General features: G+C 47.8%; 9 protein-coding genes and 1 non-coding gene across 10 annotated transcripts; 5 read left to right on the forward strand and 5 right to left on the reverse strand.

Moving 5' to 3' along the window:
• Positions 1-497: 497 nt before the first annotated feature.
• On the reverse strand, positions 498-1,537 carry BDR25DRAFT_300578 (uncharacterized protein). The gene is made up of 2 exons (XM_033689402.1): positions 1,072-1,537; positions 498-967 (listed from the first exon to the last, which is right to left on the reverse strand). Exons 1-2 carry the CDS (start codon positions 1,431-1,433, stop codon positions 721-723), a joined length of 609 nt encoding a protein of 202 aa, XP_033553504.1. The 5' UTR covers positions 1,434-1,537; the 3' UTR covers positions 498-720.
• Positions 1,538-1,984: 447 nt separating this feature from the next.
• BDR25DRAFT_t7 lies at positions 1,985-2,072 on the forward strand. The gene has a single exon. It is a non-coding gene; the product is annotated as a tRNA-Val (tRNA).
• Positions 2,073-9,108: 7,036 nt separating this feature from the next.
• Positions 9,109-9,366, forward strand: BDR25DRAFT_159855 (uncharacterized protein; the record flags this gene model as incomplete). Its single annotated transcript, XM_033684020.1, has 1 exon — positions 9,109-9,366. A coding segment is annotated over one exon (258 nt), but the record flags the coding sequence as incomplete, so codon positions are not given.
• Positions 9,367-9,387: 21 nt separating this feature from the next.
• BDR25DRAFT_156457 (uncharacterized protein) lies at positions 9,388-9,951 on the forward strand (the record flags this gene model as incomplete). Its single annotated transcript, XM_033683973.1, has 3 exons — positions 9,388-9,457; positions 9,520-9,685; positions 9,741-9,951. Coding segments are annotated over 3 exons (447 nt in total), but the record flags the coding sequence as incomplete, so codon positions are not given.
• A 3,319-nt stretch (positions 9,952-13,270) lies between these two features.
• On the reverse strand, positions 13,271-14,160 carry BDR25DRAFT_154105 (uncharacterized protein; the record flags this gene model as incomplete). Its single annotated transcript, XM_033683946.1, has 3 exons — positions 13,271-13,424; positions 13,476-13,947; positions 14,016-14,160. Coding segments are annotated over 3 exons (771 nt in total), but the record flags the coding sequence as incomplete, so codon positions are not given.
• Positions 14,161-15,199: 1,039 nt separating this feature from the next.
• On the forward strand, positions 15,200-16,016 carry BDR25DRAFT_209892 (uncharacterized protein; the record flags this gene model as incomplete). Its single annotated transcript, XM_033684617.1, has 2 exons — positions 15,200-15,785; positions 15,841-16,016. 2 exons carry the CDS (start codon positions 15,200-15,202, stop codon positions 16,014-16,016), a joined length of 762 nt encoding a protein of 253 aa, XP_033553508.1.
• A 231-nt stretch (positions 16,017-16,247) lies between these two features.
• BDR25DRAFT_375720 (uncharacterized protein) lies at positions 16,248-17,000 on the reverse strand (the record flags this gene model as incomplete). The annotated part of the gene is made up of 2 exons (XM_033697403.1): positions 16,521-17,000; positions 16,248-16,451 (listed from the first exon to the last, which is right to left on the reverse strand). Exons 1-2 carry the CDS (start codon positions 16,905-16,907, stop codon positions 16,248-16,250), a joined length of 591 nt encoding a protein of 196 aa, XP_033553509.1. The 5' UTR covers positions 16,908-17,000.
• Positions 17,001-20,029: 3,029 nt separating this feature from the next.
• BDR25DRAFT_210934 (endo-1,5-alpha-L-arabinosidase) lies at positions 20,030-21,173 on the reverse strand (the record flags this gene model as incomplete). Its single annotated transcript, XM_033684672.1, has 4 exons — positions 20,030-20,115; positions 20,164-20,299; positions 20,365-20,863; positions 20,896-21,173. The coding sequence occupies 4 exons, from the start codon at positions 21,171-21,173 to the stop codon at positions 20,030-20,032; spliced, it is 999 nt and encodes a 332-aa protein (XP_033553510.1).
• A 656-nt stretch (positions 21,174-21,829) lies between these two features.
• On the reverse strand, positions 21,830-23,730 carry BDR25DRAFT_339604 (cyclohexanone monooxygenase; the record flags this gene model as incomplete). The annotated part of the gene is made up of 3 exons (XM_033693409.1): positions 22,361-23,730; positions 22,112-22,306; positions 21,830-22,062 (listed from the first exon to the last, which is right to left on the reverse strand). The coding sequence occupies exons 1-3, from the start codon at positions 23,676-23,678 to the stop codon at positions 21,830-21,832; spliced, it is 1,746 nt and encodes a 581-aa protein (XP_033553511.1). The 5' UTR covers positions 23,679-23,730.
• Positions 23,731-24,111: 381 nt separating this feature from the next.
• BDR25DRAFT_375722 (Dehydroquinate synthase-like protein) lies at positions 24,112-25,517 on the forward strand (the record flags this gene model as incomplete). The annotated part of the gene is made up of 3 exons (XM_033697404.1): positions 24,112-24,532; positions 24,579-25,086; positions 25,138-25,517. Exons 1-3 carry the CDS (start codon positions 24,137-24,139, stop codon positions 25,515-25,517), a joined length of 1,284 nt encoding a protein of 427 aa, XP_033553512.1. The 5' UTR covers positions 24,112-24,136.
• Between the last annotated feature and the right edge of the window lie 1,191 nt (positions 25,518-26,708).

Consider the following 26,708-nt stretch of genomic DNA (forward strand, 5'->3'; position numbering starts at 1 on the left):
ATATAGGCTTCGTGAGATGTTTATGATGAAGGTTATTAGAAACAGGAATGACACTCGCAAGGTCCCTAGCCCGCTTACGAGGATCATATGACTTCAGTGATGTACTGGTGCCAAGGAAGGAAAGGTATTGCTACTGAACTTATATCCGGCTTCCATTCAATTCCTGAGCCGTTCTAACTTCAACGTTCAGTCTTTTCAGATCTAGGAAGCCTTGTTGTTCATAGACCTCTTGCTGCTTGTTTTGCAACCTTTTATTCTGGACTCAATCCTGCAGGCACCGGCGGACACCCATCAGTGTTGGCTTCCCTGCTGCTGCTGCTGCTGGGGGAGATGGCTGTATCGGCTGTCTCAGGGCGATTGATGGTGTTTTGAGCCCACTTGGAATTCTATTGTGGCTAGGGATGTTGTCGGGGCAAAGAGGTTGGGGTAGAAGTAATCTATGTGATGAGTGAATGAAAGAAAAGAAGGGAAGAAAGAAGCGAATGTTTATGAGAGGATGATCTTTACCCTAACTCTAATATCTTACAGATATTGTTATTCGTACACGTACCTCCTTACTAAGCTAAAATCTAGAGCACCCCCTGCTCCCGCGGATACCCACGTCTTTCCACGTGGATTGATTCTAAATGAAACGTGCATCTTTTCTTCCCCAAAATGACGCCAATCCCTTTCAGCCCCAGACTCTGTATCCAACCTTCCATTCACTTACCACCCCGATATCTAATCTCCAGCCTTTGCAGCCTCCTCCATTGCTAATACTGCGTTCTCCAGTTCCCGTATCCGCTGCCCCACTCTCCTCTTGACTTCCTCCGCAATAGCTTTATCCTCGCCCTCGATAATTTCGTTGTAGAATCCAAGCAGTTTATCCAGTTCCTCGCGCGCAGCTTCTCTGTCATCGGGTGCGTAGGTGGTGTTTTTTTCGGTTTCTTCGGCGGCAATTTCGAATTCGTCTCGTGCTGTACCGTAGCTTCACAAACACAACCTCTTCAGTAACAACAATAGGGGAAGGTTTAAGGAAATTTAGGAGGGTTGTTGTGTTGCGCGAGAAAGGCCAAGGAAGACATAACATACAGTTCCCTAATCTCCTCAATCAGCTCCTCAATCCTCTTTGCAGCTTGAGGATCACTCGCCGCACCGCCCACTTCCTCACTCGGTCTCCATTGTACCCGCGAAGCTGAAAATGTTCGAATAGAAGATAAGGAGTACGGTGTTGTGAAGCGCGTCCATTGCGCACCGCGCGGTGTTGTAGTAATTGAGACTTGTCTTGTTTGCCTTTGGAAGGGTGTCTGGGACTGCGACGATGGCGAAGGTGAGCGCCGCTGAACCTGGACTTGCGAGTGTGGGATGTTGCGCGTGAGTTGGCTGGCGGCGGGTTGGAGGAGGGTGGATGTGCGCAGGAGGGTGCGGAGGTGTGCGGGTGCTCGGGGAGACATGCTTTATGGGAGGGTTGGTTACAATTACATTTGAGAAGGGGTTTTGCCAGCTGGGTATAGTTGGAATCAGAGTCGGTTGTGAGATTGAAGGTGGCAGGTTGGAGATGAGGAAGGCTGAGTAATGGCGTGGGTTCACCAGTCGATGTCATTAAAGGCGGAGATAAGCGGCAGTAAATCCGCGACGTATGGCCAATCAGATAACAACATTCAGAACGAATTTGGAGAGCGCTCAGGGGCAGATTCGTGAGGGTATAGTGAGTGGGCACCTTCCACCAGGAATGTAATTAGTTCTTTTTAAGTTCTGCCATAAGTCTCTTCTGATCGGTCCTTCGTCGATAAAATGCCATGTTGATAGACAATGCGGCGTGCCACCACTCACAACCCCGCATCGAAGACCGCTTGTTCCCGTTGACTCTTTTAGTTACCGAGTATTCTTCCCCGCTCTGGCTGACCGGTTCCACACCTGTCCGCGAAGCCGAGTCTTTTATGAATAATTTACCTTATGATCATATATCTTACAATTTTTGAAAACTAGTAAACTTGCATCCGCCGCGAGAGTAGTCTAGTGGTCATGATGTCTGCTTTACATTGGTTAATGTACTGCGCAGAAGGTCGGGAGTTCGATCCTCCCCTCTCGTATTTTTTTTGGGTTATGTTCTCCTTTTATCCTTGCTTAGTAGATGGTGAGAGACCGAAGAGAGGGTTTTTTTAGTGTTAAAATATGTATTGTGTGGTTTTTGGAAGAGGGAAAGGCCAAGCATCCACTCTGGTCCAATACCATCATATCCAGGTGAAAATGCATGACACTTCGTTGGCCTGTAGAGATACGGACCTATGTTTGGTCTGCGTATGGCCTAACCACTTCGATAATATTTAATGTGCAACGCTAAAGAGCCCAAGCTCGAATCAATGGCATATCAACGCCGTGCAACGCAAAGCACTCCGAGAAGTCTAAGCAGCTAAGGTCCTTCAGCCTGTCGCGACGGCCGAGGTCGGGGCGGTTGGTGATGCTTCACGCTCCATCCTTGGACGCTCCTTCGCATTCCCAACGTCTTTCTCTGCCCAGCAGATTGACCTTGTAACTGTCCCATCGATGTGGTATGGAACGTGGAAGCAGAGCGGAAGCCAGAGAACGTCAAAGGAGCAATCCCATTGGAGACTTTCGTCGGGATTCCTTCTCCGTTCACGCCTTCCTCATTAACTGAGAATCCCTGTGATTCAAGATCTTGGTCATCGTCTAGTTTGACGGGCGAACTTGACAATAGGACATATCTAATTCCTCCGATTTCGGGTTCAGGGTCGAGTTTCTTGGGTTTGTTACTCATCGGCGTACTTCGTGGTCTGTGAGTTGAAAAAGATGGGGCTTTGTAGGGTCGAGGAGTTGGATCGGACAGTTTCCGAACGTTGGAGATGTCACTTAGGGGAAGAGCTGGTTGCGAGAGGGTAGATTGAGAGCAAGGTAACGACGGAACCTTTGTAGAAGCCAGTAGAAAATTCGATTCCTCCGAGATAGTGCTCCCTGATCTCGCAAAAAAACTTGTGATGCTTCCCTGTCCTGCTGGCCGGGGCTTTACGGATTTAGTCCGTGCCGAGTTCATCTCCATTCTCCTCCCTACAATCTTTCTGGAGCTCGCTTCCTGAGCAGCGACGAGCATACGGATGGATTCGGCCTCCTGGAGCACTTTGTGATGAGTGCTGGCAGTCGTGAACCCACTCTTCTCGTTCTGCATTGTTGTGCTCGATATGGAATAGCTGCCAGCGTTCGTTATTGTCGCTGGAGCCTTTGCACCACCAAGGCCCTTTGGAGTCTCTAGTCTCCGGCGTTTGAATGAAGGGATTGTCCCTTCGTTGTGTGAGGCTGGTGCCCCCCATGATGCTTCCTCGCCATCTATCTCCTCTCGATTGAGCGGATATTGGTCATCTTCCATGCACGCAACGGAATCACGTGCTGTTTCAACATCGGAGGTCCGGGGGCAAGGTCGCCGGAGAATTCGGGAGAGGTCCTGGATGACAGAAGATCCAAATGATGGGCCGCGAAAGCTGAAAAACTTCTGGATGCTTCGCGAAGATACAAACTTGGATAAAGTAGTTTCCTCCTGAGCGGATTGCTTGACGGGACAGCTCAGATATAGCAAGCCCTGTGCTCGTGTCATGCCAACGTACAGTAACCGTCGTTCTTCGTCGTGGTCCTCAGCTCTTGAGTGAGGTATTGACCCGTCGTATACTGCGGGGATGAATACAACCGGCCACTCAAGACCTTTGGCAGCATGTATTGTGGAGATGGTAACTTGGTCGGGTTGTTCTCCGTCTGGCCTCTCTACCTCAGTTGATAAGGCGACATTGGCAAGGAATTTCGATAGGATGTCTGCAGCAGTGTCTTTCCTTTGTTCGACACCCTCGACGACTGGGAGTGCGTCCTCCGCATTCTCTTCATTCCCGGCGGTAGAAGCCATCTGAGTTGCCTGGGCTACAAGTTCCTCGACGTTCGCCCAGCGCTCTTCCCAATTATCTTTGTGAGTGCTCTTGAGGTACGCCTGGAATGATATCTTCTGAAGCACGTGGAATATTAGATCAACAAGGTAACACTCCTCGCCGTCGTCAGGGAGAAGCTTCCGACGCGATGTGAGAATAAGATTCACGAACGAATCGATACCTTTCTGTGCTTGCGTCGAAATTTTGGTATGAGGCCTGCTCCTACCTTGAGCGCAATTGAGAATGAGATTCCAAAGAGTGATCTTTCTCGTCTCGGCTTCCTCAAGCAACGCCTTCACCGTCACATCGCCGATCTTTCGCGAAGGAATATTGATGACCCTCGTAAGCGCGTCGTTGTGATCTGGCTGGTTGATTATGCGCAAATAGTCGAGCATGATCTTAATCTCTGCGCGGTCGAAGAATCGCCGACCTCCAACCATTCGATACGGAACGCCAGCTTTGCCAAGTGCTCTCTCAATAGAAAGTGATAGCGCTGCAGAGCGAAGAAGAATGGCGTAGTCATTGAAGTTCAGGAGGCCAGCTGTCAAAGTCTTCGATCGACTGATCTCCTCAACAATCCACTGTGCTTCCACATGTGCTGTGGCGAGGTGGCGGAGAGTTGGCTGCTCGCCAACGCAATGAGTGGCCAGCAATGCCTTATCCGGTCTGCTTTCGTCTTGTTCGATGATAGCCATAGCTGAACTCAAGATAGAGCCGGAGGAGCGGTAGTTCATTTCCAAATTTATGACAATGGATTCCGGATAGTCTTTCCTCATGCGATGGAGGTTTTTTATTTCTGCAGAACGAAAACTGTAGATGCTCTGATCGGGATCTCCAACAATGGTAATGCGTTTCATTCGTTGAGCCATCAAAGTCATCAACTCATATTGGACGTTATTTGTGTCCTGATATTCGTCGATTAGGACAGCCTGAATGCTCGAGACACAAGCTGGGTGTTTGTTGAGAAGATCCGTGCAGCGTAACAGGAGATCGTCATAATCTAAGAGATTTGACGCTTTGAGAGTTTCCTGGTACTCTGTGTACACGCAGGCAAATTCATGTTCTTCCGCTTTCTTGGTAGTCGCCGCAAACTGGTCTGCCGTGGTTCCTTTCGACTTCAACTTCGAGATCCGGGATTTGGCATGGGAAGGTTCCACGGTATATTGATGCCGCGAAACAATGCGTTTTATGATGGCCTGACTGTCGGATGTGTCGGCGATTCCAAAATTCTTCTCAACTCCAATCTCTTGGCCGTACCGGACAAGAAAGCGTCGGGCCACGGAATGGAATGTTCCCAGGATCAATTTCGCTTCAATGCCATCTCCAACCATGCCTCGAATCCTCTCTTTCATCTCACGCGCCGCTTTGATCGTGAATGTGCAAACGATAATGTTCCATGGCTGAAGGCGTTCATGATTAATGAGGTACGCGACGCGCGCTGTTAATGTTTTGGTTTTCCCAGACCCTGGGGGAGCAAGAACCTGCACAACAGACGCAGGACTAGTTACCGCACTTTTCTGAGCCGCATTGAGTCCTTCCAGAAGTACATCCATTGAGGGTGCTGGTCCATGGGATATGTTTGGTGTGAAGGGACAAGGGGTGAGACTTGGAGTCCAGGAAGCACACGGGCCAGCTACCTAAACCGCGCTATCACGTGCGCTTTAACTGAATTGATACTAGCGTGGAATCTAACTATCTGCCTCGACGCCAGCACAAAATTTCTCCAGTCCTGGGAATTCCTTAGGCTACTCCCCGCCACTCATTGTTATCTAATGCGTTTGTCCCGTCGTTGAATTAACTTCTTCCTCCTCACCTAATTTATTCTCAATTTGGACTGGCATGGTGGCTTCTCCTTTAACTGCATTGTGTTCTCCACAAATCAGCCGCCTAGAGGTAGTGCAGACAGCCAAATGAAGAGACGAAGAGAACGAACTTGACTGTAAACTCCTTCTAATATGTCATCTTGGTGTAATGCGACTGTAATGCCTGCAGGCGAGAGTCTAAGGCCGTTGGACAGAGCATCGATGAACTATAGATGGAGCTGAAAGAACAGGGAGTCAAATATCCCAGACTTTTGATGGAATACAGTGTAGGAGATTCCACCGTTTGTTTTCGGCCAAATACTAGAGCATTGAGATAAAAAGGACCGGTACAACCCAGTATCAGTAAGAGACCGTGAAGGATTCCGGTTCGGAGCGTGAAGCTGTTCGAATTCACCGAGCTGTCCAATACTAGCGGCGTTTTAACAACGAACAATGGCAGGGCTATTAGAAGTATTCGTTGGGACCTAATAGCCCACCACATTTCCTTAATGCTTTCTTGGAAGGACTGCGGCTCGAAATCCGCCAACGCAATCTGATCACACTGATGGATTGTGCTCGTTTCTGCGACGAAGAATGCAGCAAAAACAGTCGCGGGCATAGTCAAGACGAAACAAGGTACAGCTCCCACGCAACGCTCGCTAATGTCCAGGGAACATTAATTCTCAGGGCAATTAGAAATACAATGGCCACACTAGTCTTAATGATTGCCTAGTTGTAAACCCGTACAACCCCTTCAATTGCTCTTCTGGATATCACATCGCAGCTCCAGTTCTGCACAAAATTACAATGCGCCGCCGTCAAACCACTTAGCCCTCTAAGCACTGAGGGGTCTATATTTGTCCGGCTCGATCGTAAACCCAGAAGCCCGCTAAGGATAGAGGAAACCAGTAGCACTAATACCGATCGTCTGTTTGATTCCCCAGTCATTTAAATATTACACTGCCAAAGGGAGATGCCGCTACCCAAACGGGCATCCTCTATCTTGTTTGTCTGCGCTGCTACGGCTTGCGAGGTTGGTTTCCCGCCTCCAGATCCTAACACAGACATTAGCACTAGGAAATTGGTGAATGGTGACAAGAAACTTCCCTAGTCCGTTTAAGGCCACATATAATCCTGCTGCCGCCGCCCCGGTCTATACGTAAGAACTTCCCTATATCTAAGTAGAAAGCTTCCATTTATTTTCGTGTCTTCTCTTGTCTTGATCTGGCCATTTCCCCACGTAAGTAGCTCTTAAGGTGGTGCGACCACACAGAGTAGTTGCTAGTTCAGTATTGAAACTATGATGGCGGAGATAAGCGCTCCAAACTCTTTGATGGCCGTACTGGACCTCTTCACATTGCTTAAGTTCAGATCGCCGTTGTGCTATCCTGGCCTAGATAGGCCACCGGAACGATGACTGAACATGGATAAGCATTTCGACCCACATGTCCGCAATCTCAAATCAGCTCGCCCGAGACTATATCCAAGCACGCTTTTTACTTGCCGCCTCACTATCAACTACGATATCCTCTTGATCAACAATCCCGATCATGGCGATAGCCCCAACAGCTGAGGCACTTGACGAGCTTCACCTCCAGAAAGTTATATCTAGAAAGAGGGCAGCCAGCTGGGGAGGCGGATTCGCAGATATTCCTACTGTCGGCGTGTCTCGTGTGTACAGTCGTCACTTGATGATGGAATTGCTCTTGCAAAGGAAGCACGAGCAGCATGAACAGACGTAGGCGTCATGCAAATCAAGAACCGTGGGTTAATTGAGACATTATCAAGACAACCTTTACTGCAATGAATGCTTTTTTGGTGTTCCAGTGGAGACTAAATTCCAGGTCTATCAACCAAAAACCGCTCGCTTTCATGGATATGAGCCTCTGTACGAGACGAATGATAATATGTTTAAACTGGGAGGCGAGTATTGACACTGATGTGTATATCTACTCCAAAATAACTGTTGACTACAGATTTCAAGGACGCATTTTCTTGGGGTATAAGCCCGAGAACGACCCCGAAGCGCCAGCTAGACATGCCTGAAATCTTGATTTAATCTAGTGTCGGGCTAGCAGAATCAGTACTGCCGGTTTCAAGTCCAGAGTTCTCCCCTACCAACAGGCCTTGATTAAGTTTACGCGAAAGTTCTTTCGTATATTCGCACTCGCTCTCGAGCTTCCCGAAGTATACTTAGACAAGAAGGTGACAGCGCCGATAGCAGCTGTTCGTGTTGTACTATTAACTGGTTTGGATGTATATACCAACATTGAACGTGGGTTGAGATGTTCGATGTCAATCTGGCCGACATGTTCATGCACATGACCAATGATACCCTTCTGTCCAACGTTCGTTGGGTGGTGAACAAAGGCACGGTGGATCTGTACTCACTCTCATTCTTCTTCGGTGTCAACTCGAATGAATTGATAGAAGACCTCCCGACTTGTATTTCGAAGGACGACTGGCCAAATACAGGCCAATCACAACTATTTATGGAGTTGAGCTTTGAACTTTCCATGTGCAGTCACCGACTTGTAAGACCTACCCGAATTCCCCTTGACACTCAAATAGAAGACTCTAAGTTGTCCGGCACAAGTACCCGAAGGCGAAGAGCATGCTAGAAACGTGCCCCAAAGAGCTCGTCGTTCGTGATGGTATTCCGCTCTATACGTGATCATCTGACAGTATCACCATGTACCAACAAGATGTTCTAATTTTGTCCCGTCGATCGCGGATGTCGTAATTAAGATTAAGCCACTTCATCTGGAGATTCTGGAGGGCTCAAACGCAGGAACAAATAAGTTTCGCGCCACATCTGAGAAACAAAACAATTTCTATTGGTCAAAATGTGGCTTGCAGCGTTCGAGGTGTTTTGTGCGACAGCTTGGCATTCCCGAAATTTCGTATTCGGTGATTGGTATGTGGCACACTTCCTCTCCTCACCTCCCTTCGCCATCATCGCCGACAGAAAATCGCAAAAGTAGCTGAGAATGCGAAGTACGATTCTACGCCTCTGATGTCAATGTCTTCGCCCGCATATCATTGTCCTACTGATATGTATGAGGTGTTTTTTTGCAAGGTTGCAGCATATGAGAATACGACCTGTGGGGCGGACATCGGGTTTCAGAGAGATTCTCAGCTGTGCAGGTATCTGCAAGTTGCCTCCTTACTTTCGTCTCGTTTTGGTCAATTATATATGAGGTCGCGAAGTTTATGGAAATGGATTCTTTCACTCATCATCCGAGCAATCCTTTCTTACCCCAGTCAATCCTTCGAGGAACTCAGTGAATTGTCTGTCTAATTGTATTACAATACCTCCAGTATTTAAGATGCACTTTCAACTCGTCACTTCCCTGCTCTTCGCCGCCGCTGCAGTCGAAGCAACTGTCGCTTTCCCGCGCTCATCTGTCAACGGTGCTTGCACTGGTTCAGGCGGAGCCCCAGGTGTCTGCGTTGCTACCTCGTCTTGCACCAAAAGTGGAGGAACCTTCATCTCCAACGCTTGTCCCGGCACTCCGGAGGACATCAAGTGCTGTACCAAGCCGAAATGCAGCAGTGGCAACCAGAGCGGCGACTGTCGCTGGAAGCAAGACTGCACCGGAGCTAAGCAAAGTCTTATTCAGAACCTTTGTCCCGGCCCGGATGCGTTCCAGTGCTGCGTCGGTGAAGCATCGACACCACCTCCCAGTAGTGGGTCGAACTTGGGAGAGAAGATTTTGGCAAAGGCCAAGACTCAGGAGGGAGTACCCTGTAAGCTATATTCTCTCACATACCGCCTTCCTACAGCTTAGATTCGCTAACCATCGCTACAGATCACTGGGCTGGTGGAAATTGCAAAGGTCCAACCGGCGGGGGCTTCGATTGCTCCGGGCTCGTCTCATGGGCTGTGTGCCAAGTCACTGGTCGTGACTTATTCTCAGAGGGCCTGAGGGTCACGAGGAGCATGTATTGCGCTAAAGAGAGCAAGCTGAAGTACAAGTAAGTTCTTCCACCTGTCACACTGCTTGTTTGATCGATGCTAATTCCAACGTAGGAAAATCGCGTGGGCCAATCGCCGCGCTGGAGATGCCGTCTTCTTTGGTGGTAAGTGCGACTGTGCCAACAATCCAGAGGGTATCCACCATGTCGGTTTGATGATGAACAGTGGTTATGATATGTGGAATGCTTTGAAGACTGGGACGAATATCCGACACGATAATTTCAAAGGTTGGAGTGAGTCGGCCTGCCCATATGTTATTCGGTTTGAGTAGGCAATGGAAAGAGCAACACGGGATTGATACAGGACGAAAGTCATGCCGTGGACTGTAGACTAAAGTGAAGCTGTTAGTCTTAATGCTAGTCAATATTTTTCCTGGCCCGCGCCCCCAGATTCATATGCCGATGTATGCAATCAAGTACTGATTTGCAGCGGACCTTCGAGAGTCTTTCTCATTGAAGCGGAGTGAGAAGTTTCAAGTCCGGGACTCGACAGGAGGCAGTTATCCGGATTCCAGCGCAACTCGGCGTAGTAGAGGCGGATGGCTCCACCCAAAGAGGTGAAATTCTTGAGATCAAATGTACCGTGTCCATCTTTTCTCATAGGAAGTTAAATCTCACCTTAGAATCTTCGAAACATGTGAAATTACAGTAGAAACAATAGGCAAATTTTTTTTATTTTTTTTTAAATTTTTTTTTTTCAAGAAATCAAGACCGTATCATATCAATTTTCAACAAAGTAGATATATGAGAATAGCTAACCGTATTTGGTCGGAAATAACCACTCAAAGAAAGCCTGGTTGTTGGGGTCTAATTAACTAGGTAGTCAGGGAGGCGCGTACTTGAACATGTACTCGCCGGTAATCGACCGTCTAGCAAAAATACCCTCCTGTTGCTTCTCCTACTCTGCTGGTCTGAAACCTCGTCGAAAATAGTTGGTCATAATTGAAGAATCGCATTCATCGCTCTTACATGATATATGACTTGATATGGTGTGTCGCGTTTTAGTTCAAGCTTTCGTCCATATACCACTTAGAAGGGACATCCTAGGACCAAACTGTCAATTTAAGCCACCCGTTCGATATCAATGTCTTGCACCTGATTCTCTCATCCCGATACCACCTCCCTTCCCACCTCAGGTATCCACGTAACCCATAGGACCTCTCATTGGTCCCCATAATCACTCGGTATAGTTCTGTTCTGCTTGTACCCTCTCCGCTTGCCCATACAGGAACCTAAAACAAGATCCAAGTTCCTCGAGGAGAACCTTCAACAACCAAAATGAAGCTCTTTCTTCTCCTGGTGTTTTAATTCTCGCTGCATTGGCAGCAACCGCCCTAGCCAGCAAGACTGAGAAACTAGGCCCGTGCGACAAAGGTGGCCGCAACTATCTTGCTTGCAGAATCGTATGTATTTAAACTAAATCTATCGTAACCTTGTAATCACGGGCTTACAAGAGTGACACCGGTGTGGTAACCTACCCCAATGCTGCAATTCTTGTGAGGTTTACAGCTGCCATTCCCAGGACATAGGTCACCATTCCGCCTTTCTAATCAGGATATCTCAGAGTCTCACATTTTCTGGGTGAAACTCGACAGAAAGTGCACGTATAATCGTTGCCAGCTTGGTGCGCCGATCCCGCTGCCTGCGATTGCGCCTAGCGACTCCATGCAAGTTCTTATCGCCTGGCGAACGATACATTTATAGTGTGTAGGCAAGGACCTTGTATTTATGGCATAGGAAATGTTGATTAATTAGTATAAGGGCCCATTATGAACAGCATTGTCTGAATCTTGCTTGTGACTCGAGTCTAAGTGCTTCGGAGGTCACTTGACCCTGCTTGAATCTTCACCGTCGTTATCACACTTTCCAAGCTTCTTCCGCACCACTACTCACCACCCGTGAGCTAATTGTCACTCTCCCAATCTATACAAAGCCATTTACTGTATCCTAGTCATTCCCCGCACCCTAGTCACAGCGCTAAATGCCCCTCAATTTGAAGAGGTAGGTAGGAGCTTAATGATGGGTGCGTATATGGGCCAACGCTCAAAGAGCGTATGGATCGTCACATTTGCTTCTCATCTCGAGCTACCAACCCAACCACCTCGAGGACAGAATGAATAACCTTGGATTTCGAATTCACTCTGTCGGGGCTTCTGACCCGTAGAAGGGGAAACAGCCAGCGTTGCTCAAGGGGGTTAACAGCATTGAGTAGATTTGTCCCTTGCTTGAACTGTAATTAGACAGATTACTACAGAGAATACTGTGTGTGAACAACCACATTCACATGACGTCAAGGTTGTGGCACTGACTGAGATTACCCTTGACCGCCTCCCGGGGTTCTGCCTGTAGTCCATGCTTTGAACACTGAACGGTGAATTCCACACCGCTCAAGCTTTGTCTATTCACTTCACGTTTACCTCAAGCTCATCTCTTTGAGGGCACTCCCCATCTCTCTCTCCACCCAACCCTCCATACTAAACCAACTTCAACTCAGCACTTATTTACCAACTATATGCTCAAACAGCAACCCATTACTTCATCAGCCACCATGAAGCTCACTCTATTTATCACCACCGCCCTCGCCGCCTTTGTGGCCGCCGCTCCACCAGTCACTAACCTCAAGCGCGACAAGATCTGCGATGAATGCGATAGGTTCCATGGAAAGTGTCAAGAGGTACGGTTATTTCCAGATTTTTTCTGTATCTCATCCACTGATTCAATGTTTAAGGACTGTGGCTGGTGGCCGGGCTGCTTCACTGCCTGCGACGTCAAGACCTGTCACCACCTCGACGAAAGTTAAACCCTTTTTGATCGCTGAAGTTCTCGATTAGCTAACGATTTTGGTGTAAAGTGTAAGGACCATTGTGACTACAACCAGTGCTAGGTGCAGCATGCGTCCCCGGTTGCAGCCTGTCTCACATCACCTCACAACAAGAATGAATTTACCCGACCAATGATTTCGAATACGGCCTCTGACGTGGGTGATTGAATGGGCTATTACACGGTGCATACATTGGATCCTGGGAATATAAACACAGTCAACAAAACAGAAGGATAGCCAGGACTTAGTGCACAGGAGATGGTCTACATGGTACATGTCTAGGGATCTCTAGATCATGGGATAATAGTAAATTGACTTCTCCTTCACAAAGTCTTAACATTGGGTAAAATTGAAGACTGTCCAGTGCTGCCTTCCTGATTGAAGTCACTCGCTGCGGTGTTAGGCAACATCTTGGTATTGAAAGCGGGGCTATGCCAGAGATCGACCTTGAAATATAACGATTTCATGAAGCTATCTAATTTATACGCTTACTCAAATAAACTTAACCAGTTCAGAAAACCTGAAGGTCAATGCACCTAGCATAAACTACCCTCCATGTCCCTTCGAGGTGCTCCATCGGGGGCAACGAGTCCCAGTACATTTTCCTCAATCTCTGCTTCCGATTTCCGCTGCACCTTTCCCCATGGAATCTTTCGAATCTGATACTTGTTTCCTTGCTGTAAATCGCGGGGCCATGGCCCTGCATCGCCGATGGGCCTCGAGCGTGATGAAAAGAAGTCAAATTTCTCCGATAACCGAATTAAGATCGGCTTCATAGCAAGTAAGCATGCCGAAATAAAGTACATGCCGCATTCTACGGTAGTAAGGATAAGAAAGTTCGTTGCATTCCACGTCCCGTCCGAATGTGAATCTGTTTTGAAGAAGCCGACGAACCGAATGATTGATGTTACAACTCCTCTATTGCTCTTCTTAGTGATGAGGTTACTTTTCCTAGCGAAGAATACTCACAATGACCCCAGAGCAAATGTAATCGACAGGCTGATCTTTACACTGCGGGAACTCGAGAGCTTCCAAATAACAGGTATGGGGAGAAATATCATAACAATATCGGTGATGACGTTCATGATTGAACCCCAGCGATACCAAGCGTTGAAGTCAATGCAGTGCGTCGGATCTCCTGGCTTTCTTTCCATCCAGAGGTAGCTTAGGGGCCTGCAAGCGACGAATGCAGGGATCATACTCCCAATACAATTCGCAACTACCAGTATCGCGGTGATCCAGCAAATTTTTCGTTGAATCGGATTCGTCTGCTTATGAAAGATGCGGAGGTATAGACATATGATGCTAAGCTTTGGTAGTGCTGCGGCGGGGAGGTAAAATATGGGCAGTACGATGGCCATTTTGGCTAGAACACGAATCTTGGAAGCGCTTTGCTCGACAACACTGCGGTGGTACCCAACGCCGCCGCCGTAGACATCAACTGCGTTAATTTAGCGGAAGCCATCATTTCGACTCACAGTAAAGGGGGGGAAAGTTGGAGTGACATACCTAGGCAACATGCAATTAGACTATATAAGAAAAGAGCAGCTGACAATATTAGTCCATCATCCCAACCCCACCTAACTTTCTGGATGCGGCGAGCAACAAAACGAAGGTAGAGCGCTAGTGAGGCGGCAACGACGAAGATGGCTGCAGTAATGGTGACCTGATATCCTATATATGCCTTCAAATTTTTGGGATTGGAGGATGGCATGTTTGCTAAATAAAAATTTCAATCAAGGATTCATGGAGCGGGATTGAAATAGGATAGATGGGATTTAAGAAGCAGTGGAGGAATTGTCTCTGAAGGGCTGCTTATCCGAGGAGTACAAACCAAAAGGGCCGGGATTCGCTATTTTAGTTCGGTGAATAAAAGTTTCACGCAGCCACGCCTTACTCACCCATCGACGAAACTCGCAAGTCGCAACTGCTCTTTCTCAGGAGGCATCTCTTTTCGTGCCATCGCATGTTGCTCAGATACTCCTCGGTATGTCCGAAGCGAAAGTCGTTCATTGGTACGTGAAAAAACAAATATAGCGGTCGAGGTATGCTCACTAGGTACCTCAAAAGGGAAAAGGGCTTGCTGATGTAGACTTTTGTGGAACGCTTGGACTCGGGGCCACGGGATCCCCGCGGACACTTAGACTGACTTTGGAAATAGATCTCTATTTCTGAGGCCAGCTGGAAAGAAGTCTACTGTGTTTTGTTGGTGAGCTATTTGTTATCATGGTGTTGATAGCATGGGCCATATTCACCCTGAGATGATCTCTATATCAAAATTATGGGCATTAAAATCATGCATTAAGATTCAAAAAGAGTAACCGGGGAAGGATTTTGAAGCTGCAGACGTGTTGCGAAGGATTCAGCTCTAAATGTCATTTTCTTAGGATTCGAAGGTCCGGCGAGAGAGTGGCTGACGCGAAAGGAAGAGCCTCGAGACGTACTGTGCAATAAAGAAGACAAGCAACTTATTTTGAGGAGTAGCGCATGAGGACGATACGATTCTGAAGAGGCTGAGCAACAAAAAGCTGTGCTAACCCCTGCGCTGGCTCCAAATTTCATTGGCTCCATGACAAGCCACCAATACACGGTTAACAATGAAGGATGCGGAGGATTCGCTGAACCAGCCTTATTTAACCCCACATCACGCTCTCGACAAGCCATTGTCAGCATTATTAACGCAGGACCACGAAATGCGTCTCATTTCAGCTTCCCTCGCGTTCCTCGCAGCTTCCACAGTTGCCCAAAAATTCGAGATCGAATATGGAAACACTCACATCACCAGATTGATGAGCCAACTCGAGATCGCGCGTAAATCCGGAGATCAGACACTCATCAACGATCTGAATGCGAAGCTTGAACGCGCACAGCAGGGTGGTGACAGCTCATGGAATAACTACGAGACGAAATGCCATGTGAGCGCTTACTTCGACGCCGAGATCTTCGCCGTCGACATCATGAAGCCTCCAACAGAAGTCGCATGGGCAATTGACCGTCTCGACAAGTTCTGGCGCACTGATAGTGGGGGAGATATGCCATACCCAGGAGACTTTGATCGATTCATGCACCCAGATGGGTTCAGAGTGATCAAAGTGGACTACGAAGAGTTGCCGGAGAAGGTGAAAGCGTGGAGGGATGATCAAATGATCAAGGGAACAGAGGAGAGAAAATATATTGCAAATGTCGATGGAGTAGCGTTCTTTGCGCCTGGTGTGGTTACTTGGTTGCTCCCGCTCTTTGCAGGAAAGGATGTCGAAGTCGGGAAAGACGCTTGCGAGGGTAAGTGTAGCATATTTTATGCATACTGGTTAGCGAGGAGCGACTTGCTAATGAGAAACAGATGAGCTCGTCAACCTTGACAACTATCACAAACGCTCCCAAAACGCCGAACCGGATACCAAGTTCTTGGTCGACTATGTCGGAAGGTCTCAGGTTGGAAACAGCATTAGAATCAAGACGGTAGCAGAGAAGAGGGTCAAGGTCAAGGCTGACGAGCAAGGGGAACTTTAGTGAGCGGCGTCCTTCAAAGTCACATAGTAAGACATACTGGGATGACCGAAGAAGGCAAATAACGCGTGAGCAGTGTAGTGATAGCGAGAAACGAGACTTGAGGTGATGAGCAGCGTTATGGGTTTATTTTGTCTGAGTCTATCATATCTGTCCAGTCAGTAATACCCAGTAGCATCTCTATCGATCCTAACTACTTCGGACCTTAACCTAGCTCAATTAATCAGATGACGTTTATGCTTTGGCGTAGTTGAATCCAATATCAATGCTATCCACAGTCACAGCAGATGCCGTACCAGCTTCTGGAAGTAATCTGACTTGAACGTCGATCGTTGCGACACCACCGCCGGGCGCTGAAGTCGCTCCGGGACTGGTCGAGTGAAACACATACGAATAGTCCTGTTTTGTCGCTGCGTTGATGTCTCCATTTACTTCCGACTTCATCGCCGTTAGCCCTAGCAAACCTGTATATATTTTGAAAGAGAAAGATGGGAGGAAACAACTTACTGAATCGCCTCCAACAGTATACAAAACTTTGATCTTGGCATTTCCGTGGTCAATGTATCCGCGGATATCACTTGCCTTGTTGATAGTGTACTTCCACTTCGGATCCAATTGCAAATCGATGGTTATGAGGCACTTCTTGCTCAAATCCTTGCTGGTAGATTCTACAACCATCGCATCAAAAGCAACTGTAGCATTGTCGTTGATTAGGAAAGCAGCTGAGTTGGGACCGCAGCCCGTTCCGGTGGATGTGGTGGATTTCAAGACGGCCTTGGCTTCTGGGGGTGCACGTGCAACGATTGCTTTGGCAATATCGAGAGAATAGTCTTCAGCCGTTGGAAGTGTGGCACCAAGAGTTGCTAGGAGTGGGAGGAAATATGCGGTATACATGTTGTCCAAATGAGATATATGCGCTTGCAAAGGTGGCGCTAAAGTCCTTTGGCGGGAAGGAGATAGTATTCAAGTTTGGTGTTTGGACAACACAGAGAGTCCCCTGGGTGCTTTATACGCTCCAATTCTGAGAAATAGAGATTCGTGAATCTTAGTCAGAATTACTCCCATATTTTTACTCCTGCATCCTTCCAATCTCCATGTTCACGAAGTGTTCTCGCTAACCCAAGCTGTGGGAAAAGTGTGACCTCATGATGAGCTCAAATCTTTAGTGCGCAGATATCGAAATGAAGAAGAATTGAAAAGCAATTTGTTCTACGAGGACGGTAACAAATCAGAATACACAGCTGCACAGTCCGGAGGTAACACGCTGGCCCGCTTTGGAATTAATCCGAGTGTGTGATTCGGAGGTTCTGAATGAGCCTCGCATTGGGAATTTTATACCGGTACTTGCAGTGGCAGCTATAGAGGATTTAATCCGGGGTCGTTTAGTACACTTCGTGCTTAGCCTGAATAGGAGTCAGCCTTGCGTTGTTAATTGCGAATGCAGACGGTTGCACAGTGACAGGTCAACGGCACTCCTGTCCCTGGATTTTATGTTACGGTAGCTATCGGAAGCGAGAGCGGAACATATTCCGGAAGACCGGCTAGGTCAACGTAGACGGTGTGAATAAAGGGAATTGGGAAGTTAACCGACGGTATTGCGCCATACATTTCACCGAGGGTACGGCATGCCAAGCGGGGAAATAATTAAATCGTATGATAGAAAGAGAGATGAAGGTGGGGGAGGAACACAAGCATAAAGTGCTCTGAAGAAGCGATGGAGAAGTGTTGTGTTGCAGAGCAGACGACGGCCCGGATGGTTTTGCAGCGGAAGCCTTGCCTAAACGGGCCAGTTCCCGAGTATGAAGTTGGGGAAGTGATTTCTGCCACTTTGAATCCATACAGGGAGGCTGCGAAATCCCAACGGATCCACTTCTGAATGGCATCCTTCTCGTCCCTGATGGTTCCAGTTTTATCCGCATTTCTTCATCGATCTCCTTGTATACTGAACACTTGCTAGCAACTATCATTATGCCTCTATTATGCTTCTAACCTTCTCGCGAAGTGCGAAGCTGAATTCGAGATTACCAAAAAATCTATATGCGTATCTGACTGCTGCAGTATATGGCTCCTCCATTCACTCTTGTTCCTAAGCCTATCAACCTAGAAATCTTCCGAATTGAGCCCCGATTGAAACTCTCCCAATTTCCTTCCCAATTCTATATCACCTGGCTGTATAACAGTGGTTTCCATCAATCAGCCTCGATGGGGATCTGACATCTTGGGACGCCTACAAAGTGCTCATTAGCGTAAGGATTAAATCGGGTCATCGTGCTTGCATTCATGTCCAGTCTCGGCCCTTCGAGTCCATGCTTACCACTCTCCCTACTAGACTCACGGCAAAAATGGAGATTTCTGCGGGGGCTAGGACCACCAACCGGGAAGTGCTGAGACTAAAAGAATGTTCCACCTTTGTATCCCTCCCTCACGCTCCTTGGTTTGGGCTGTCTTATTTCTGAGCTGATCCACATATATTGTAAGATTCGACCAACGACCAACTGAAATAATACAATCTACTACCATGGAAATCTAGAGCGCGTTGAAAAATTGTGAAGCCTGAGCTCGAACTGTTCCTTTCAGATATCGAGGATGTCCTAGGTGATTAGTGTGCTGTTAACGTCTCCACATGGATTATATTCTTCGAGGGGGTAGAATTGAGTACCAGTCACGCTAGCTGGGGACGAGAAGGACCACTTAATGAAAAAAGGTAGTGAGGATCTACAACGTACCCCCGGTGAGTTTATGCGTGTTTGGCACAGCTCTTATGAGCCTTGTATCGCACTCTAGCCCTGCGCATCTGACCTGAACCTCTGCAAATGAAGTATAGTACGTGAGCGCTGCTGCTAAAATGTATTAATTTTTTCTCTCGTAAATTATGGAGTTTCTATCATATAGCAGCCTGTGAATATCGTCTCGGCCAATCTGTATTCGGAGCCACCGAAGGTTCAAGGTGCAATTCAGCATCTTTGTTTTAATTTCTTTGGCCGTTGATGCTGGAACGGTCGAAATTCTAATAAAGCAATTTGGACCGTAAATATAGTATTCTAGTTTCCGTCTAAACTGCCAGGAGATATTTTTGCTAGTATTCTGAGCAAAGGGTAGTATTCGAGCTCGAAATTATTCCGTGTCATACTTCATCTGGCTTCCTACTATCTCTAACCATAGCCTCGACTCAGTAGGCATTAATATTACCCACAAGTCGACGCTGGAGCGTCTGGCGACTTCTGAACTCATCGCTCCAGCATTATAGAAGGTCTGTTGTAAATGGAGAGGTGGTGTAAGCATGCAGCCATGTAGAAAGCTGATGAAGTGAAGTGTATTGGTCTAAGTCTAAGTGCTCTGTTGCAGAGTATTTATTTACATCTATGATAGCAGGGGCAGTGGGGGCCATGGCAATGGCTATGGGGATATAGTGAAGGTAGTAGGAGCTGTTGATGCACCGGGAAGGAGGGTTTCTGTACCAGAAATGCGACAAGGTCGACCTGAGGACATGTAGTAGAGAGTTGTAATTCTCGCATGGTACCGGCCGAAGTCTATAGTGGTATTCATATTACGGGCACTAGAGTCTCGCAAATTAAGATCAGCCCTAGAAGCTATGCACTATAATATCCTGGCGACGCCACCCTGTGTGGCGGAGACGTGTACAAGGTAGAAAGTTTCAACCCAGTCACTGCTGCTTGTGTTGGTTATTTTGGGGGTAACGATCTGTGATGAGGGGGTAGTGAGAGCCATTGTAGCTGAATAAAGGAAGCTGTACTCGGAAGGGCAAGCTTAATATTGTTCCGCTTGGTGTCGGAGCATGAAGATCAATTAATTCTGAAGCGTGCTGCCCTGCTGCGGTATGTTAAGCAATTCTTGTGCAGCCATCATTCAAAGATAGATAAGTTCAGAAGGGCATGATATATGGTAGAAGTTTAAATATTCACATCGAAGAGGCAAGTAAGTAGATATCTACAAGAATAGAAGGAAAAGGCCAAAGGGAGCCCACAATCCAAAAATGAACAACCCCAAGATGGCATTTACACCACCGGCCATCCACTCGAGAAGCTGAGCTTGTTAACTCCGAACTGCTTCTGGCCGTCGGCATAGCCAATGCGCGTATCAACTGCAAGAGTTAGCAAATGTTTGCTTTCAAATTTATCTCAACACTCACCATAATGATAGTAAAGGACTGGACCAAGCGACGGATCAGTGAACACGCCCTGTCCACCAGGTCCATACACCCAATCGTGCGACTCTAGAACCGTAGTTCCGCCACCCGCTGTGCACTGATTCCCGCTCTTATCAACCTATATTCAAATTTGTCAGCCCACGCCCGAGCGCTCAAACAACCAGCGGGGCAAAATGCACTTACGTATCCCCCAGTGACCGTACTACTCCTGCAGACCTGAATCTTGTACTCACCACCAGCGGCTGGCTTGCTACTATCGTATCCACAACATTGCCCTACCGAAAAGAACAAGTAATAATAATTACCATTCTTGTACACAAACCCGCCCTCTTGTGCATGCGATCCACTAGGAATATATGCAACATTCACACTGGTAGATCCACTTGCAACCTTCTTTGGCGGATTTGCCATTTTGACTTGATATAGATCGCCCCAGAACGAGCCGAAGGTCACATAGTAGTCTGATCCGGTGTAGATGAGATTTCCGTCGATGGCATTGTAGGATTTGCCCGAAGAAGAGGAAATCCCAGTGCTGCCGAGGTCTGTCCAGGAGCCGTAGTCGAGGGAACTGGATGTTGCGACACCGATGGCGGAGTCTTGGGAGCCGAAGGATGACACGGAGTAGTAGAGGTAGTATGTGCTTCCTACTTTTTGGACATCAGGCGCCTGTGCATCCCAGGCGCTGTAATCAGCCAACGCTCCGATTTCCTTCACTCCCCGCGGTGGATTCTTACCCAGAGGTCATCCTTCCCAGCCTTATTGATGCTAGATCCACTCGGAATCGCGGCACCTTTGTACGTCCAAGGCCCAGTTATCGCAGGTGCACTATGGATAGCAATTTTGCCACCAGTAGAGAAACGAAAGTAAGTTCCGTCATCGCGGCGGATGAGCGATGGATCATGGGCGTTAGTGCAAGTTCCGCTGCATGTCATAGGATTTGTGTAGGCATGAACCGCAATGGCCAAAATGGAAGGAAGAAGAAAGGACAGCATACTCGGGCAGGAAAAATATAGTCTGAGATTAGGGTCACTTGAGAAAAGGGTTTGAAAGATATAAGGGAGGGAAGGTAGTGTTCTACTCGATATAATCTTAGGTACGTGCTCTATATGATGTACAACCGTAAGGCTGAAAGCAGGATACAAGGCGCCGGCATCCATGGAGAAATGAGGGTTCTCCACCATGATGAATGGTGGAAATACGCCATAAGGAAACCGAAACGTAGGCGGAAAGCAATAGTTCCACGAAGCTAGGTGTACCAAGACTTAATAGTAGTGGAAGGGAAATTAGTAGGGGACGATGTGCGCGGGTTCAGAATCGGATCTGTGGTCTGAGTGTACGCTCGCGGCGAAATTACCAGGGGCATTATATCTGTCCACCTCGAAACCATGATAGGGAGGGAAGTTGTTGCTAGCAGCGGCGCCTCTTTAATTCAAATTAATTCGAAATGCTAGGTGCTAGACTAGTGGCGCTCGGGAAATTGTGCCCCGCTGCGGGGCCATTTGTAGCATGAAACAGTTCACCGTGACAGATTTTCCGAACCAAAAAAATCTCATCTCTACCACAGGACCCTAAACTTCGATAGTGGTGCTCTCTTCACGCATTGCCACCAACAGTGGACAGTAGTCTTTAAGCTTTCTTGCCGGCTCGTCTAGATTTTTGTAAACTCATCATCAAAATACCAAACCGGATCTCCATCAACACTCATCTCACACTCTGTATACCCGTTTCCCAGGAACTGGAATCTATTCCCAGTCTTATAAGTTAACTCATAGTCTTCCCATCGCACATTCTTTAACAACTCGAAGAAATGCAGTCGACTGCCGGGGTATATTGCTGTTACAGGACCATGCGTTTTTCCGTTCTTGAACCAGGAGCGACATGCTTTGAAAATAAATCAACAGAATTCCCCCTTTTGGAAGGATTGACTTACCCGATGACCAAACTAGGCGTTTCATCAGTTCGTGCGTATGGTTGTATAGATCTTTGATTGCACCTCGTTTTGGCTCAAAGGATTTGATGTTTTCTGTTTGGAACTTTTCGATCATTTGGAATGCGTAGCGAGTGTACCATTCGAGAATTGGTAGGATGGAGCTGTGGCTTGTTGGGCCATTGGGGCCGATAAACACTAATAAATTAGTTAGGCGAACCGATTCGGATGCTTCCCGGGGGGTTGACTTACGAAACAAATTGGGGAAGTTTTCTGCCATGATTCCCAAATACCCGATTGGGAAATCCCCGAACTGCGTCTTTATATCAGCTCCATTTCGTCCTGTAACTTTGAAGTGAGGTGTAAACGATGTATCAAACCCTGTTGCACAGACCACAACATCGACTTCATGCTCTACGCCACTCTCGTCTACGATGCCTGTTTCTGTTAACCGGACGGCCGATTCGTGAATCACTTCCACATTCTCTTTGCTCAGTGACTCGAGATACCCACTCCCGGGAGTCATTCTCCGGCATCCTAGCGCGAAATCAGGAACCATTTTCTTTGTAAGTTCCTCGTTGTTGAGTTTGTCTGCCATAAGGTTGGCGATGAGTTCTCGAGAATTCTTCTGGTCCTTGCTATGCATGTGCATGAGGTTGAAACGCTTGTTGAGCTCGCCTTCAATATCACGGGCGTACTTTTTATACTCTTCGGGGTTCTCGTTGAATCTTTTGAGGTCTTCTGCTGAGTAAGAGAAGTTTGTTCCCCCAGGCCCTGCGTACTTGGCTCCAAATCCTGTCGTAATCCAGACCGGCGAGCGCAGGAATGCGAAGAGTTTTCCTACCTTAGGTTGGATTCCTGGGATAATCTGCACTGCTGACGAACCGCCACCTACAACTGCCACCATCTTGCCTGTGAGGTCGTAGGAGTTGTCCCACTTGGCCGAATGCATTAGTTTTCCCTTGAAGAGGTCCAACCCGGGTATGTTTGGGTATTTCCAAGAGTTTAGTATACCGGAACCTGAGATGAGAATGTCGCACCAATCAGCTACCTCCTTTCCATCCGGACCTAGGATCCTCAACTGCCACTGCCCCGACTCTTCATCCCACGCTGCGCTCTGCACGGTTGTGTTTAGTTGAACATATTTCTCTAAGCCGTATTTGGTCGCTACATCTTTGAAATACTGCCATATTTCCTCGCTACTCGAATAGTACTGGCTCCAGTTCGGATTGCGCGCCCAAGTGAATTGATAGCTGTGTGACGGAATATCGCAAGTACAGCCAGGGTACCGATTCTCGAGCCATGTGCCGCCGATGTCAGAATTCTTTTCGTAGATTTGGAGGTCAATGTCGGTAAGGGCGCGCTCAGCCTTATATGCTATTTGAAGTCCTGCTGCACCAGCGCCAACACAGACGATGCGGAGATGGCGTTTTGCGTGTAGCACATGCTCTGAAACGCGGTAGCCGTCGAAATCTTGGTTGTACCATTTATTCTCATGCACGGCATCGGATGGGGGAATGAGCCCTGGATCTGGAGCTCCAGATATTTCCATTATTCGAGCGGGAGCCATAATAGGAATGGTACGTGAATGCGGGGCGGAGAAAGTATGGATGCAGTTGGTGTTGGAGAAGTGCGAATGTCCAAGTTGCTAAAACTGGTGATGGCCTTACACTCGCGATGTCTCAACTTGCCCTCGGCCTGTACCACGAGTTGAGGGGTAGAGAGAGTATGCAGGGCCAAGTTGGCGCACTGCTCGCGTAAGCACACGTTAAGTCGATCTTCCCGAGGCATGCGACAGATGCGAGAGGGTCGTGCCTTCGAATACGCGTGTCGTTCCCCACTCTTCATGAAGACGATCCTGTCGACTATACCCCGCAGGAGAACTGAGCCGACGATCAGGCGCGGAAATACCGTCAAGGATACGATAGTGGGGCAACGAGGGGCTTGCAAAAGCCGGGTTTGCTCCGGCGAATTTGAAAACACTCTTCAACGCTATTAGACATATCGACATATCCTCTGTAGCACAAGATGGACACCGTAGAGACTTACAAGCCCGCATTCACCGAACCGCCGGGCACTAACCTGGCCGGTATACCGATTAAGGGTCTGCAGCTCCCGTCGCCTTGGGTCTCGTACGGTCGGCCGTACTACGAATCATGTGCAAAGCATATCAAGGAAACATTTCATGCATCGAGAGTGTATATTATTGCTTCTGGGTCGCTCTCTAGGAATACTGATAAGGTGTTGAAGCTCGTCGAGGCCATCGGAGAGGACAATGTCGTGGGCTTGCGGAAGGGGATGACGCCACACACACCATGGTCTGAGATTCTTTCCATCTCGGCAGAGTGCCGCAAAGCGAAAACAGACTGCGTAGTAACGTTAGGGGCTGGAAGTACGACTGATGGAGCAAAGCTCGTCGTATTGGTAAGCCATTATGTCCACATTCTATAGCGTGCTGATATACGTCCAGTGTCTTGCAAACGCAATCAGCGAACCGAACCAGCTTGCTCGCTACTCTGTGGGAAGCACCGATATACCGTCAGACGTGAAGCAACCAACCGTTCCCCTGATCACGATTCCGACGAGCCTTTCTGGTGGCGAATATTTTTCCCTTGCGGGAGGTACCAACGATTCCACGCACCACAAACAAGGCTTCTTGCACTCAGGAATGGGCTCCAAGCTCATCATCCTCGACCCGGAGCTCTGCATCACCACTCCAGAGTATCACTGGTTATCCACTGGTATCCGATCTGTAGATCATTGCGTGGAAGCGCTCTGCTCTCTGGATGCAACGGCTACCTCAGATGACAAGGCTAAGAAAGGGCTGGAACTTCTCGTGCCAAGTCTTCTGAAATGTAAGGCTGAACCAAAAGACGTGGAAGCAAAGCATCGATGCCAAATGGCGGTTAATTACGCTATGGATAACGTACGCGCAGGAATCCCGATGGGTGGAAGCCATGCAATTGGACATCAACTCGGTAGGCAGTTTCCTGAAGCGTGATAGTTGGAAGGCTGATTAACCATGCCAGGTCCCCTTGGAGTACCACACGGGATTACCAGCTGCATCATGTGCCCCGCGGTTATGAAGTACAACCTCAAGCATGGATCCTCGAATCCCGAGATTGCGCGTCGACAAGAGAAGGTAAAGCAAATCCTACGGTCTGAGCCTGAGGTTGCAGCTACACTTAAAGCTGCTGGACTGAACGAAGATTCCGCGGAGCTGGGGGATCTCTTGGACGTTATAATTCGTGCCCTAGGCCTGCCGCGAACATTGACAGAGTTGGAAGTGTCTCGAGATTTGATACCAGATTTGTCGAAGAGAGCATTAGATGACTTCTGGGCGCCGACAAATCCGGTCCCGCTCCTTAAAGCCGAACAGGTCCAGGAAATCCTGGAAACTGTGATATAGAATTAAACTATCGAGGGATAACAGCTGAAGAGTCTCATAGACAAGCCTCTGTCTTCGATCTGTTATTGTCCCGAGTCCTGTTCTTTGATTAACTAGCGCAAGAGTGTAGGAGAACTCTTCACATTTCTCGTTGCACCGGAGCTTAGTTGGAACGGGGGTATTGTTTCTGTTATAGTGTGTCCTCTTTCCAGAGAATAGGTTTCCTTTCTCCTAGCGCTTCAAGTTGCTTGATTGGCCATTTTTCTTAATAGTGATGCCAGTACTTAGATCTAAAGAGGAAGAGGGACTAAAGGAGATTCATATGGATAACGTTTTAGAGGTGCCCATTGACTTCTTCTCCATGTGCACGTTGCATGTTCGGCCACACCTCCGCTGGAATATGCTTTGTCAACGCAGAATGCAGCAAGTTCCACCAGCTGGTTTGATATAGATAGTTGAACAAAGTCTAAAAATGTACGAGATGAATGCTAAAAATCTCCTCTTAACCAATAGCTGTCTTTGCTGAAAGGTTTGGTTAAGTTGTTGCGCAGTCTAGGAACTTTAACCCCATAGGGTCGAACAGCTCAGCCTCGAGTCATTTGAGGGGGTCGAGGTAATCTAGTATGATGCCGAGCGACCTTGGTGAGGAAAGTACCTCTGTTCAAGGTGCGTGGCTTTGCTATCTAGGGCGTTTGTCCATGAAAGCAGCTGTTGTGAATATCAATTCTACGAGGTGTCGTAGATAATAGCTAAACCGACTAGATCGTGCAGAAAGAGGCTAGGGTGAGAGTCTTGATCTCAACTCACTTAGAACCTAAATCGGGCTAGTTAATTGAATTTGGTTTTCCATGCAATCTATAAACAAAGAAAGAAGAAATGTTGCAGTCAACATATGTTCACTAGTCTTTGGTTTCAACTCTATGTATTTCGGGGGCTTTAGGAGGAGCATCTTCCTAATGCTGCACTCGCAATGCTGCCCGTACGTCACTCCTATTCATTCTGTTCTTGTTCTAATGAGAATGATGCAATGCTTATTATCTGTAGACAGAACGTGTGACCATATATTTTTCACCGTCCTTCTCGTAATGCAAACGGTACAGACGAACCGGCAGCGATGTAAACCTCATCGCCAGGCCGCACCTTACGCGTTACTTTCCCCAGGTATTCTGTTTGCAGTAGCCACGCATGGCTCACGCATGGATCTCACGATAG

The sequence above is a fragment of the Lindgomyces ingoldianus genome (assembly GCF_010093535.1).
Source record: "Lindgomyces ingoldianus strain ATCC 200398 unplaced genomic scaffold BDR25scaffold_3, whole genome shotgun sequence".
NCBI lineage: Eukaryota > Fungi > Ascomycota > Dothideomycetes > Pleosporales > Lindgomycetaceae > Lindgomyces > Lindgomyces ingoldianus.

Coding starts and splice junctions, on each gene's coding strand:
- BDR25DRAFT_300578 (XM_033689402.1), bottom strand. CDS start 1,433: ATGTCTCCCCGAGCACCCGCACACCTCCGCACCCTCCTGCGCACATCC. Junction 968..1,071: donor ATTGAGGAGATTAGGGAACT/GTATGTTATGTC, acceptor GTGTTTGTGAAG/CTACGGTACAGCACGAGACG.